Raw genomic sequence first — 15,973 nt, 5'->3', positions numbered from 1 at the left:
CCTCTGATTGAGAACCACTTCAGACAGCCATAGACTTATCTAGAACACCCCACTAGCTACAATCCCCCATATATACACACCACATACAAAAACCCATGCCACACCCTGGCCTGACCAAATAAATAAAGATAAACACAAAATACTTCGACCAGGGCGTGACACTAGGAAATGTTCATGTTACTTACAACCTCATGGTAATGACATTAGCCTACGTTAGCTTAACCGTCCCTTCGGGGGGGGGGGGTTGTTTAAGGAGAATTTATAAAATGTACAGATTGAAATGTATTGTGTCGCTCAAATATGATTGTCAGATAGATTGGAAAAGTTTAGGAGATTGTGTGTGCTCTATTAATTCTATTTCTATCTTCAACATGACGTTCCAGATACAGCCCTGCCATTAATTGAAGGAAGCCAATCCAATAGTTTCAGAGAAGTAGTCACTTCCTGAGATATGTATTCAAATACTTTTTTTAGTTGTTACTTTCTGAGATCTGTATTCCAATAGTTTTAAAAAGTAGTAATTTTTGGGGATCTGTACTTCAAAATTTGTAGTCACCTCCAAAATAACTATTTGTTCCCCTGCAAATTTGTTTTACTTTTCAGAAAGTACAATTAAAACTATAGTTATCCCAGTTCTGCTTCCCAGCAGCCATGAATAGACACACGAGACCTCCTGTTAAGAATTGCCCATTTTTAAGACAGAATAAAACACACAAATGTGTTAACTGCTTGTGAGAATGAGAGATAAAACCTGAGAAACGTGCTTCATACAACCCATTTTCTGTATTTGAATGCGTCCCAAATTGCACTCTGTCCCCTATAGAATGCCCTACTGTTGGTACCCTATACACTACTCTTGACCTGGGCCAGGGCCCATTTGGGATGAATACTCTGTCTTTGTCTTCTGTCTTTGTAGGTGGATTCCTTCCTGGTATTGTGTATTCTTCTACTCTTTGTTCCCCCCTGCATGTTGTCTATTCCATCGCCAGTATTGAGCAAAGGTCAATGTGTTTGCTCTCTGCCTCTCATCGCTGTGTCAATGGCAGCATCTGTCTGCTACTAAAGTTAAGTACTTATTCAACCTGGCCTTTTGCTGCCTCTCGTCCTAAATGCCAACACATACGGGCAGCGTGTTGTCTTGCCCCTGAACAGACCAGACAGTATGAGTGGAACCAATAGGCGGTCATATAAACAATAAAAGTAGGATAATGAATATAAATACCTACCAACTCATTCACTTCGCACTCAGATAAGGAATGAAACATAGCTTAGTGTACAACATCTAAACATTTACATGTGTATGTAGTATGTCCTAGATTATCTTTATCGTCCTTATTTAGTTGGCTGCAGGTGTGAGGTGCTGAAGGATGCAATTCAATAGAACCTTACATGTTGTCTACATAGTATGGGTATTGTGCTGGTGCACACAGGGAGAAGTGTGGAGAATCTGGTCCCTATGTCTCTGTGGGATTCCTACCAGTTCCTGGAGAGTTTTTGCGTCAGCTTAGTTAGATGACATCGTCTTTGCAAATGTTAAGTGGCCTTTAACCTCTGTGTTTTTTGTGTTGGTTACTTCAAAGGCTCTGTGTGTCTCTCTGTATAGAGTAAGGCCCACTGCAGGTTATTGGGACATTTCTATTCCCAGCTGCGGTGTGACTAGTTTCGGGTCCTCTAGCTCTGTTGTGTCTTTGGGGTGGCCCTGCTGGAAGCCTGGGTACCTCCTCTAGACTCCTCTCTGCTCCCACTCCATCCATCTGGTGTCCGGGGCCCTGAGGTCGTGCTTTTGCCCGACTCAGCATTTTCTACTTCCCCTCTGTCACAGACATTAGCACACCACATCCTGTGGTCCCTTCTTTCTCACGATGGTGTCTCCATTCTACAGTGCTATTTCATCACTCCTCCTCCTCCTTATGTCTCTCTTTGGCTACCCCCTCTCTCTCCCTCCTCCTCCTCCTCCTCCTCCTCCTCATGTCTCTCTTTGGCTACCCCCTCTCTCCCTCCTCCTGGCTCCTGCAGAAGCCAAAGACCTGTTCCTGTTCCACAGCCTGTTGTGTGGTTTCATGGAACAGGACACTTTGCTGATTCGATTGCTCTATTTTTTCTATCTACATTTACATTTGGTCGTTCAGCAGACGCTCTTATCCAGAACGTGCATTCAACTAAGATAGGTAAGGTAAGACAACCATATATCACAGTCATTGCAAGTAGGGGATTGTCATTACATCTAGGGGATTGACTCTAAACCCTACTGCAGTCATACCCAGAGCTCCAGTTTGAGTGGTTACTTTATTTTGAATGCGATGATGTGACTTGAAATGTCACGGAGGACTTTTCTGCACATTTAAACCAGTCTGCTGCATCATTGGAGCTGCTCTGCTTTGTCATATGAATATAATTGTATCATGTGTTTGCTACTGGCAAATGGAGAGTGACTGCTTGCTCATATATGAGCCTTGAATACCAATGATACCTGAGAAGAATGTATCCCATGAGCACATCACCTGATGTTGGATCATTCTTCCTCATTTTGCTACCAGCTCTGTAATGGATGTTGATGTGTTTAGGTTCAATTTTGTTGTGCAAGGCTGCTATATTCCCAGAGATGATATACAGTGCACTGTACAGAATCTGTTAATTGAATATGTACAGTGAGTATACAAAACATTCATTGACATAGACAGACCAGGTGAATCCAGATGAAAGCTATGATCCCTTATAAATGTCACTTGTTACATCCACTTCAATCAGTGTAGAGGAAGAGTTCATTGGAAAATCCGGTGTTTCTATGTCAAAGCTTTTTGTTATATTTCAGTCTTCTGTGATGTGTATATAAAGTGTAATATTGGGATGCAAACTCAAAATGGAATACCTTTCAACTCTATATCTGACATGGTACAATGTGTGTGAGGTGAATACTTTTGTTTTAAAGAAGATTTGTTTAAGACTACCAAGAAACACTCTGTGACCCTAATTTAGCACACTGCAGTAAAAGGTTATTAAAGTAGGATTTTTGAAGCCTTGAGACATGAATTGTGTCTGTGTGCCATTCAGAGGGTGAATGGGAAAGACAAAAAATTGAAGAGCCGTTGAACGGGGTATGGTAGTAGGTGCCAGGCTCACGGGTGCATTTTAATATTAGGAAGGTGTTCCTAATGTTTTGTTAATTCAGTGTATGTCATATGTGCTACAATACTATAGGATACTAGACTGCTACCAAACTGGAGTATGCACAAGCTTATCGTATGCTGTTTGTGTTGACAGGTTTGTTTATCTAAAGCCCATTTGTTTCTTAAAAAAAAAAAAATGAAAGTCCATCCCCTGAACTATAAGGTTACCCATATGTTAAAAACACACTTTCCCAAACGGTTTCCCTCAAAAGTGTATTTCATAGAGTTCATAGAGTTGACAATATAATGATGGGTACCATCAGCGGGTTACCTGGTCTATTCACAGGGGGTCCTTGGGAAAACTCATAAGAATATAGGCCTAATGATCAGTTGCACATGAGGGGGCACTTCAAGCAGAGCAAAATGTGCTTGGGGTAAAATGACCAAAAAACGGATGAGAACCATTGAGTTATGTAATACGTCACACAGGGTCACTCATAAACAAATACACATTATCACACTATCCTCCTCAAAGTTTATGCCTGCTCTTACAGGGTTTGTGATAACACTTTATTTTGACATGCCCCCTATGCTCAACAAACCACCGATAGACTATCATTGACAATAGGTTCCATGATGTTGGATGTGTAACTATGCCTGTGCGTGTTCCTTCTGTCATAAGGCCGGTTTCCCAGACAAAGATTACGGCTAGTGTGGGACTGCAAACCATTCTCAATGGAGAATCACCATTGGAAATGCTTTTAATGTCCAATATTAGGCTTAAACTTTGTCCGGGAAACTGCCCCTTTGTGTCTGTGTGTGTCTGTTCCACTTCTCATAGAGTTAGTTTATAATGTAAAGAGTTACCATATCTGGGATCCCTGTGTGTTTTTCCTTCAGGTGCCGGAGGCTGGGCTCCTGTAGAGTCTAATAAGTACCAGTGGTTGGAGGTGGACCTGGGGGAGCGGACGGAGATCACAGCCGTGGCCACGCAGGGTCGCTACGGCAGTTCAGACTGGGTCTCCTCCTTCCTCCTCATGTTCAGCGATACGGGACGCAACTGGAAACAGTACCGCCAGGAGGACAGCATCGGGGTAAGTCTCCGTGGGCAACCTTAACTAGTGTAAATCGTAGGTAATCATACCTGGAAGACAGTGTCAGGGTCAGGGGGCAACCTTGACTGGTTGTAGTCTTTTAAACCTGCAAGACAGCATTGGGGTGAGTCACTGAGCAAAGACCATATGGCTGCATCTGAAATTGCACCCTGTGGCACCCTTGTGCTACGTTTGACCAGGGCTAGCCTCTGCTCCTAGGCTTCGCTCACGTTGTGGTGAGGTGAAAGCCTGTAGCAGAGGCTAGACCAGGGCCCATGGACTATGGTCAAAAGTAGTGCACTATTATAGGAATAGGGTGCCATTTCAGACGCTGCCAAGTACACCATGTAGCCAAACTCTCAAATAGCCTCATAAGCGTCCTTTCACTGTCAATGAATAATAGATGAATCACTGCAAGGCAGGAAAAGCCCAGCTTAGCTCTATACTGTTGGCTAAGAGAATTGTTGGATATAGCTGCATTTTAGTGTGTTGCCATCCTTGTTATTTGCTTTTTTTACTAAATAGCATTCTGTTAATTTTAGCTGACATGAGGAAGAGAGAATTAGAAAGATTGTCAATAAGAAAATTCTGATTTCACAACATATGTGCATACAGTCCTCTTCTGTACTCACAGTTTGACGACGCATATTTTGAAGTACTTGGCATCAAATTTCTGCACATTCTCATCAATCCTAAGAACCTCTTAGAGGGTTTTTAAACTCTAGTTGACAGCAGGAGTCTACTATCAGTACCAGTCACAAGTCCTGGTACGTGTTTTTTGTTTCCTCAGACCGGGCTTAATAAGTTTGAGTTTAAGGGATGAGTGTTGTTCTCTTACTCTTCTATGAGTGAAGGCTTGTCAGACAGGGGACAGGCGTTGGAGGGATTTGCACCTTGACTCAGGCATATTTCAAAGGGACACCTCCCTCCCGGAGCAAATGAGACGCACTTATGGGAACACACACACACACACACACACATACAAATAAGATGCAGCTTACTGAGCTTTCTTAGCAGAAAACAGTGGAATTTGTTGGGCTTAACATTTTGCTTCACCAGACGCACGGCTCATCTTCAAAGAAGATGATGATGCTACTTCTCAGCCCTCCAAATTATGCAACAACACTAAGAAAGTCAATTTCATTCTGGGACAGACATCAAATGTTATATTATAAACGCATATTTTCGACACAAAACCATGATGGAACTCTTTGGCCTGAATGCCAAGTGTCACGCCTGGAGGAAACCTGGCACCATCCATAAGGAGAAGCACGGTGGTGGAAGCATCATATTGGGAGATGTTTTTCTGCCTCAGGGACTGGGAGACTAGTTAGGATCGAGGGAAAGATGAACGGAGCAAAGTATAGAGAGATGAAAACCTTCTCCAGAGTTGAAACGGCTGTTGGTGGAAGAAGGTGAGGACCAAAGCTCAGCGTGGTACGTGTTCATGTTTGTTTATTGACACTGAACACTGGAATAACCAAAACAGTCCTGAAAGGTGAAAAACACTAAACAGAATTCAACTACCCACAAAACCCATGTGGGAAAAAGCTACCTAAGTATGGTTCTCAATCAGAGACAACAATAGACAGCTGCCTCTGATTGAGAACCACACCCGGCCAAAACAACACAGAAATACAAAACATAGAAAATGAACATAGAATGCCCACCCTAGTCACACCCTGGCCTAACCAAAATAGAGAATAAAAGCCTCTATGGCCAGGGCGTGACAAGAGGGCTCAGGACCTCAGACTGCAGCAAAGGTTAACCTTCCAACAGGACAACGACACTAAGCACACAGCCAAGACACCGCAGGAGTGGCTTTGGGACAGGTCTCCGATTGTCCTGGAGTGGCCCAGCCAGAGCGCGGACTTGAACCCGATCGAACATCTCTGGAAAGACCTGAAAATTGCTGTGCAGCGGCGCTCCCCATACAACCTGACAGAGCTTGAGAAGATCTGCAGAGAAGAATGGGAGAAACTTGTCACACCAAAAACAGGTGTGACAAGCTTGTAGCGTCATACCCAAGAACACTTGAGGCTGTAATCGCTGCCAAATGTGCTTCAAGAAAGTACTGAGTAAAGGGTCTGAATACTTATGTAAATGTGATATTTCAGATTTCTAAAAACCTGTTTTTGCTTTGTCATTATGGGGTGTTCTGTGTAGATTGATGAGGGAAAAAAACTATTTAATACATTTTAGAATAAGGCTGTTAACGTAACAAAATGTGGAAAACTTTCTGAATGCACTTTATCGTCTCCCCTAGCCAACATGAAAGGGAGCTACTGGCCTGACTCTTGTCTATCTCACAATAATAGTTAGGACGTTAACAGTGTTAATTGGGTATTTCACCCTTATTTTAGCGTGTGAACCACCAATTAACTGGAGTGTCAACTTCAAAGGTAGGATGGAAAACTCCTAGGGGATGAACCCATTATTTATCCATCTTAATGAGAGACAGGGGGTGTGTCCCAAATGGTACCATGTTCCGTATTTAGTGCACTACTTTTGTCCAGGGCCCATACACGGCACCAGTCAAAAGTAGTACACTAAATAGTTAATAGCATTCCATTTGGGACACAGCCAGGGAACAGGAGGAGAGGACAAATAATAGAACACAATACTGCTATGTAATATGTGCATGTCTTATTAGAAACATAAGTTAGGATCAGAGAGGTTAACGACGCTCATTACTCAAATAGTAGACCTAAGTATTTGCCAGCAAACATGAGACGGAAAGAGCATCAGTATTACATTTCTTATTAATCTCATCAGTAACAAACCCCTTTCAGAACCCACTTCATCAATGTGGCCACATGCTCTTCTCAATAGGTGGAGGCAAAGCTATTGGGAGCATTCATCAGTGTGGGAGTATCTATTTTTATTTCATGAAAAAAAAGTGGGTTTGCCAAAGCAGTGGAGGAGGGTGGAAGGAGCTGCAGGAGGACAGGATTATTGTAATGGCTGGAATGGAATGGTATCAAACACGTCAAACATATGGAAACCACATGTCTGACTCAGTTCCATGAATTCCATTCCAGCCATTACAAGTTGCCCGTCCTCCTATATCTCTTCCTACCAGCCTCCTCTGACCCAAAGAAGAAAAACAATCATATCATACAGTGCTAAATCAGGTATATGGTAACTCCTTATTTGGATAGTGCCAAATAGACGAGTTGTAGATGTTCAACTAACTGTCAACAACATTTCAATGAACTATCCATTAACCCTAACCCTTTCTGTATATTTGTGTTTCTCCAGGCATTCACTGGAAACAGCAATGCAGACAGTGTGGTGCAGTTCAAACTGCAGCAGCCAGTCTTTGCCAGGTTCCTACGGTTACTTCCTCTAGACTGGAACCCTAATGGGAGGATAGGCCTGAGGCTGGAGGCCTATGGATGCCCTTACAGTAAGTACAACCAGGGGGGGTGGACAGGACATCATTTCCTTATTGCAATGAGATTACTCTAATCTGGTTGTATTGATGTCATTGCAACCAGTTTTGCCCCCAGGGTATTTTTTCCATTATTAAACTAGGAAAGAAACTACTGTAGGTGTACATGTACTAACAGCTTTTTTCTTAAGATGAGCCAACAAACAATATGCGAAAGCTGAATCTATTTTATTTTCACTGTTGTCATTTCTGTCTCGCACAGACATTTGTTGTATATTCTTTCTCATACTCTGGCAGCTAGGCCTCTGTTTCTCCCTCAGTCCAACAACCTATCCCTGGATTGTTTTTTAATCAGTCCACCATGTAGAGTGATGATTTATGAGTTGTATTACATTAATATATGAATTGTTTTTTTTTGTTCTTTTTGTAGGTGGCACTAGTGGGAGGAAATGTATTATGAGATAAATGAGAGAGGACAGAGTGGATGTGTTTTGATATGTTATATTTTGTTTTGAATGATTATACGTGAGAACAGATGGTTTCACTCTCAAAACAATTAGTGTCCAGGGTTTGTTTATACTTATTGACAGTGAATTTATCTGACTTTTGAGTATGGAATTACAATCTGGAATTTTTTGTTTTAAACATTCTCAGTCAGTGCTATAATTGTTCTACAGCCCAATTCAAATAAATTGTTGTATTTGGTCATTTTTCTGTAATGACCATGTAATCAGTAACCATGTTGTATTTGGTCATTTTTCTGTAATGACCATGTAATCAGTAACCATGTTGTATTTGGTCATTTTTCTGTAATGACCATGTAATCAGTAACCATGTTGTATTTGGTCATTTTTCTGTAATGACCATGTAATCAGTAACCATGTAAAGTAATAGTTGTATTTGGTCATGTTTCTGTAATGACCATGTAATCAGTAACCATGTAAAGTAATAGTTGTATTTGGTCATGTTTCTGTAATGACCATGTAATCAGTAACCATGTTTCTGTAAAGTAATAGTTGTATTTGGTCATGTTTCTGTAATGACCATGTAATCAGTAACCATGTAAAGTAATAGTTGTATTTGGTCATGTTTCTGTAATGACCATGTAATCAGTAACCATGTAAAGTAATAGTTGTATTTGGTCATGTTTCTGTAATGACCATGTAATCAGTAACCATGTAAAGTAATAGTTGTATTTGGTCATGTTTCTGTAATGACCATGTAATCAGTAACCATGTAAAGTAATAGTTGTATTTGGTCATGTTTCTGTAATGACCATGTAATCATGTAATAGTTGTATTTGGTCATGTTTCTGTAATGACCATGTAATCAGTAACCATGTAAAGTAATAGTTGTATTTGGTCATGTTTCTGTAATGACCATGTAATCAGTAACCATGTAATCAGTAAAAAGTAATAGTTGTATTTGGTCATGTTTCTGTAATGACCATGTAATCAGTAACCATGTAAAGTAATAGTTGTATTTGGTCATGTTTCTGTAATGACCATGTAATCAGTAACCATGTAAAGTAATAGTTGTATTTGGTCATGTTTCTGTAATGACCATGTAATCAGTAACCATGTAAAGTAATAGTTGTATTTGGTCATGTTTCTGTAATGACCATGTAATCAGTAACCATGTAAAGTAATAGTTGTATTTGGTCATGTTTCTGTAATGACCATGTAATCAGTAACCATGTAAAGTAATAGTTGTATTTGGTCATGTTTCTGTAATGACCATGTAATCAGTAACCATGTAAAGTAATAGTTGTATTTGGTCATGTTTCTGTAATGACCATGTAATCAGTAACCATGTAAAGTAATAGTTGTATTTGGTCATGTTTCTGTAATGACCATGTAATCAGTAACCATGTAAAGTAATAGTTGTATTTGGTCATGTTTCTGTAATGACCATGTAATCAGTAACCATGTAAAGTAATAGTTGTATTTGGTCATGTTTCTGTAATGACCATGTAATCAGTAACCATGTAAAGTAATAGTTGTATTTGGTCATGTTTCTGTAATGACCATGTAATCAGTAACATGTTTCTGTAATGACCATGTAAAGTAATAGTTGTATTTGGTCATGTTTCTGTAATGACCATGTAATCAGTAACCATGTAAAGTAATAGTTGTATTTGGTCATGTTTCTGTAATGACCATGTAATCAGTAACCATGTAAAGTAATAGTTGTATTTGGTCATGTTTCTGTAATGACCATGTAATCAGTAACCATGTAAAGTAATAGTTGTATTTGGTCATGTTTCTGTAATGACCATGTAATCAGTAACCATGTAAAGTAATAGTTGTATTTGGTCATGTTTCTGTAATGACCATGTAATCAGTAACCATGTAAAGTAATAGTTGTATTTGGTCATGTTTCTGTAATGACCATGTAATCAGTAACCATGTAAAGTAATAGTTGTATTTGGTCATGTTTCTGTAATGACCATGTAATCAGTAACCATGTAAAGTAATAGTTGTATTTGGTCATGTTTCTGTTCTGTAATGACCATGTAATCAGTAACCATGTAAAGTAATAGTTGTATTTGGTCATGTTTCTGTAATGACCATGTAATCAGTAACCATGTAAAGTAATAGTTGTATTTGGTCATGTTTCTGTAATGACCATGTAATCATGTAATGACCATGTAATCAGTAACCATGTAAAGTAATAGTTGTATTTGGTCATGTTTCTGTAATGACCATGTAATCAGTAACCATGTAAAGTAATAGTTGTATTTGGTCATGTTTCTGTAATGACCATGTAATCAGTAACCATGTAAAGTAATAGTTGTATTTGGTCATGTTTCTGTAATGACCATGTAATCAGTAACCATGTAAAGTAATAGTTGTATTTGGTCATGTTTCTGTAATGACCATGTAATCAGTAACCATGTAAAGTAATGTTTCTGTAGACCATTAATCAGTATTTAATAGTTGTCATGTTTCTGTAATGACCATGTAATCAGTAACCATGTAAAGTAATAGTTGTATTTGGTCATTTTTCTGTAATGACCATGTAATCAGTAACCATGTTGTATTTGGTCATTTTTCTGTAATGACCATGTAATCAGTAACCATGTTGTATTTGGTCATTTTTCTGTAATGACCATGTAATCAGTAACCATGTAAAGTAAATGCCAGGGAAGTAGCCTTGTAAAACAGTGTTACACAAATTACAATATATTATACACTGAGTTTACCAAACATTAGGAACACCTTCCTATTGAGTTGCAACCCCCACTTTTGCCCTCATAACATCCTCAATTTATCGGGACATGGACTCTACAAGGTGTCGATAGCGTTCCACAGGGATGCTGGCCCAATGCTTCCCCCAGTTGTGTCAAGTTGGCTGGATGTCCTTTGGGTGGTGGACCATTCTTGATACACACGGAAAACTGTTGAGCGAGAAAAACCCAGCAGCGTTGCAGTTGTTGACACAAACCTGTTTTGTCTTGCCCATCCATTTATCTCAAGGCTTAAAAATCCTTATTTAAACTGCCTCATCCCCTTCATCAACACAGACTGAAGTGGATTTAACAAGTGACATCAATAAGGGATTATAGATTTCATCTGGATTCATCTGGTCAGTTAATGACATGGAAAGATCAAGTGTTCGCATGGTTTACAGTAGTATACTGTAGTATATTAAAGTATGTATGGCAGTGATTTGAACGCCCCAGCCAGAGGCCATTCTGAGACCCCCCCACCTCAAAATAATAGGGATTTATTTATAGTAAAGACATGTCATTGAACTGTAAAGTGCCATGAACATAACCAGTCATGATGTTCTCATCTGATTGTCAAACAAATCACTTCAGATCACTTTACACGTTCATCCAAAATAATTCCAGCATCCGAACAGGACACCGGCAAACTTTCGTTCAATTTGCAAGTGGCTGAAAATATCTCACCGTAGAAAGCAACCGAGCAAGCGACACAGCGGCCCTTTGTTTTATTAAATGTAGCCCATATATCAGATGCTGGCAGCATCCAATACATGGGCAGCATCCGATACATGGGCTACGCCAGAGTTCCCCAAAGTCAGTCCGCGGGACCCGAAATGCTTGAAGAATTTTAAAAAGAATAACATACAAATATTGTACAATCCAGGTATGCAAAGCTCTTAGAGATTTACCAAGAAAGACTCACATCTATAATCACTGCCAACGGTAGCATATTATATTTTAAACATTTGCATGTAGTCAATCTAGGTCTTTAATGTCCTTGTTTTTAAAGAACAATCCTGTATATATTTCTTAACTTGTATTGACTCATGGGGTTGAATACTTATCTAATCAACATATATTAGTTTTATTTTTCATTATTTTTTTTACAAAGGTTGTATTTTTTTCCCCACTTTGACATTACAGCGTATTGTGTAGGTCGTTGACAAAAAAATTACAATTAAGTCCATTTTAATCCCAAATTGTAACACAACAAAATGTGGAAAAAGTCAAGGGGTGTGTAACGGCAGATTTCCCTCCTCTTCGTCTGAAGAGGAGTAAGGATCGGACCAAGATGCGGCGTGGTAAGTGTTCATGATGAATTTTAATAAGAAAAGCCTGAACACTATGTAATACAAAACAATAAACGATAACATGAAATAAACCAAACCTAAACAGTCCCGTGTGGCACAAACACTGACACAGGAAACAAACACCCACAAACCAACAGTGAAACCCGGGCTACCTAAGTATGATTCTTAATCAGAGACAACTAACGACACCTGCCTCTGATTGAGAACCATACTAGGCTGAAACAGAAACCCAAACATAAAAACACAAAACATAGACCGCCCACCCCAACTCACACCCTGACCATACTAAATAAAGACAAGACAAAGGAAAATAAAGGTCAGAATGTGACAGTATCCCCCCCAAAGGAGCGGACTCCGGACGCAAAACCTGAACCTATAGGGAAGGGTCTGGGTGGGTGTCTGTCCACAGTGGCGGTTCTGGTGCGGGACGTGGACCCCACTTCACCAAAGTTCTAGTGCGCCTCTTTGCCCGCCTCCGTGGCCTCTTTAAAGCGGCGACCCTCGCCACCGACCTTGGACTGGGAACCCTAGACATGGGTCCCGAATGGACGGGGGACTCCGGCAGCACTGGAGTGAAGGGTGATTCTGGCATCGCCTGGCTGACTGACGGCTCTGGCAAGTCCTGGCTGACTGACGGCTCTGGACAGACTGGCGGCTCTGACGGCTCAGGAGAGACTGGCGGCTCTAGCAGCTCAGGACAGACGGGAGACTCTAGCAGCTCAGGACAGACGGGAGACTCTAGCAGCTCAGGACAGACGGGAGACTCTAGCAGCTCTGGACAGACGGGAGACTCTAGCAGCTCTGGACAGACAGGAGACTCTAGCAGCTCTGGGCAGACGGGAGTCTCTAGCAGCTCAGGACAGACGGGAGACTCTAGCAGCTCTGGACAGACGGGAGACTCTAGCAGCTCAGGACAGACAGGAGACTCTAGCAGCTCAGGACAGACGGGAGACTCTAGCAGCTCTGGACAGACGGGAGACTCTAGCAGTTCTGGACAGACGGGAGACTCTAGCAGCTCTGGACAGACGGGAGACTCTGGCAGCGCTGGAGAGGAGGAAGGCTCTGGCAGCGCTGGACAGGCTGGAGACCCTGTAGGCAGAAGATGGAGAGTCAGCCTGGTGTGGGGGGCTGCCACCGGAGGGCTGGTGCGTGGAGCTGGTACTGGATAGACCGGACCGTGCAGGCGCACTGGAGCTCTTGGGCACCCAGCCTGCCCAACCTTACCTGGTTGAATGCTCCCCGTTGCCCGACGAGCCGCACTGGGCTGTGCTGGCGAACCGGGGACACTATGCGTAAGGCTGGTGCCATGTACGCCGGCCCAAGGAGACGCACGGGAGACCAGATGCGTAGAGCCGGCTTCACGGCACCTGGCTCGATGCCCACTCTAGCTCGGCCGATGCGAGGAGCTGGAATGTACCACACCGGGCTATGCACTAGCACCAGGGACACAAAGCGCTCCACAGCATAACAGGGTGCCTGGCCGGTCCCTCTCGCTCTCCGGTAAGCACAGGAAGTTGGCACAGGTCTCCTACCTGGCTTCGCCACACTCCCTGTGTGCCCCCCCCCAAGAAATTTTTGGGGCTGCCTCTCAGGCTTCCTTGCCAGTCGTGTTCCCTCGTATCGCTGGCTCATCTCTCCGGCTGCCTCTGCTCTCCTAGCTGCCTCCACCTGTTCCCATGGGAGGCGATCCCTTCCAGTCAGGATCTCCTCCCATGTGTAGCAACCCTTGCCGTCCAAAACGTCCTCCCATGTCCAGGAGTCCTGCCATCGCTGTTGCTGCTGCCCATTACCACGCCGCTTGGTGCTTTGTTGGTGGGTTTTTCTGTAACGGCAGATTTCCTCCTCTTCGTCTGAAGAGGAGTAAGGATCGGACCAAGATGCGGCGTGGTAAGTGTTCATGACGAATTTTAATAAGAAAAGCCTGAACACTATGAAATACAAATCAATAAACGATAACATGAAATAAACCAAACCGAAACAGTCCTGTGTGGCACAAACACTGACACAGGAAACAAACACCCACAAACCAACAGTGAAACCCAGGCTACCTAAGTATGATTCTCAATCAGAGACAACTAACGACACCTGCCTCTGATTGAGAACCATACTAGGCCGAAACAGAAACCCAAACATAAAAACACAAAACATAGACCGCCCACCCCAACTCACGCCCTGACCATACTAAATAAAGACAAAACAAAGGAAAATAAAGGTCAGAACGTGACAGGGTGTGAATACTTTCTGAAGTTACTTTGTCCTTTGCATGTGCCTTGACAACGATGTCAGTATTATCAGCAGCACCTGTCTTTTTACTGAAGAAATGCGTATTCTATCCCCCTAAAGTCTAAGGGCCCAGGGCTGGGTTTCTAGTAAACTAGCATAAGGAATTGTTTTAATATACCAAGGATCATTTAGCTATTGAAATTTGAATGTTGGACCCTGTAGGTATACAAACTTGCTCTCTCTCTAATTCAATTCAATTTAAGGTGCTTTATTGGCATGGAAAACATATGTTTACATTGCCAAAGCAAGTGAAATAAATAATAAACACAAGTGAAAAAAAGAACAGTGAATGTTACACTCACAAAAGTTCCAAAAGAATAAAGACATTTCAAATGTCATATTATGTCTATATACAGTTTTGTAAGGATGTTCAAATAGTTAAAGTACAAAAGGGAAAATAAATAAACATAAATATAGGTTGTATTTACAATGGGGTTTGTTCTTCACTGGTTGCCCTTTTCTTGTGGCAACAGGTCACAAGTCTTGCTGCTGTGATTGCACAGTGTGGTATTTCACCCAATAGATATGGCAGTTTATCAAAATTGGATTTGTTTTCAAATTCTTTGTGGGTCTGTGTAATCTGAGGGAAATATGTTACCAACCTTGATTTGTTCTTATGTAGCAACATTTGAAACTCTGTTTTTTACATTGGATAAAAGCAGAGACACCGAGCTACAAAATGGTATATCATACACTGCATGAGGAACAATGGGAAAGTAATTCTGCTTTGAAAGTTGATCAACTTGTAACCTCATTTCTGAGAAAATGGCCTTTGAATGTTTTGGTACCTACTGGAGAGCTTTTCTTTGTCTACACCTATTAAGCATTGTTCATACCCTCTTAAGCATTAGCCCCACCCCTCGCCCTAGCAGAGCTGGTTAGGCTATTTTTATATTATCCAGAGCGTTGGTGACTGTAACTGTGCTACTGGCAACAATTTAATTACGCTTTTTAGCCGACATTTACCGGCCACATTCAATGGGTGTTTATAGCATTCATAAATGTATCAGTTAATCTGCACTCTGACACACAGATGAGAGTGCTCTGAAATCGGAGTAGGTGAATTTACCAACGCACCCGAAATGGTTACTTGCATAGTGGAGTCTTTTGTTAAGACATGTAGCTAGCTAGCTAGCTAAACAATGAACCATAACCCCAACTCATGACGTTACTACCCTGCATGAATTCTCAAGTAGCTAACCAACCAGTTTTAATGTTAGCTAGCTAACATTAGGCTATAATTAGCCAAGCAAATGGTTATGAGATACAAATAATAAGATCATACACGTAATGTTAGCTAGTGAGCCAGCCAGCTGGCTAACAGTCCACTTCAATGCAATCCAGAGATTAGTGTTTTCTCCATATTCTTAGCTATTGTACTCGAATTCCACTTATTTCCACTTCCAGAAAGTGGAGAGAAACACAGTTTTACAACGCGATTCATTTAAAAAAGCTGTGTTAGACAGGATTACCAACACATACTGACCAGCTCAAATAGACAGAAGGGTGCTATATGGCCGACCAATCCAAACTCATCTCTCGGCATGTCCAGC

At 41.6% G+C, this 15,973-nt stretch overlaps 1 protein-coding gene across 3 annotated transcripts in view; it reads left to right on the top strand.

Annotated features, from left to right (window-relative positions):
* Positions 1–15,973, top strand: part of LOC112219673 (contactin-associated protein-like 4) — a 211,486-nt gene that overhangs the window by 65,311 nt on the left and 130,202 nt on the right. For all 3 annotated transcript variants that reach the window (XM_024381139.2, XM_024381136.2, XM_024381138.2), the window contains exons 3-4: positions 4,008–4,201; positions 7,463–7,610. In XM_024381139.2, coding sequence (XP_024236907.1) covers positions 4,008–4,201; positions 7,463–7,610 — 342 coding nt within the window. The remainder of the gene's footprint in view (positions 1–4,007; positions 4,202–7,462; positions 7,611–15,973) is intronic.

This window comes from Oncorhynchus tshawytscha, linkage group LG20 (genome assembly GCF_018296145.1).
Source record: "Oncorhynchus tshawytscha isolate Ot180627B linkage group LG20, Otsh_v2.0, whole genome shotgun sequence".
Classification (NCBI taxonomy): Eukaryota; Metazoa; Chordata; class Actinopteri; order Salmoniformes; family Salmonidae; genus Oncorhynchus; species Oncorhynchus tshawytscha.
This window is presented reverse-complemented; position numbering and strand designations above follow the sequence as displayed.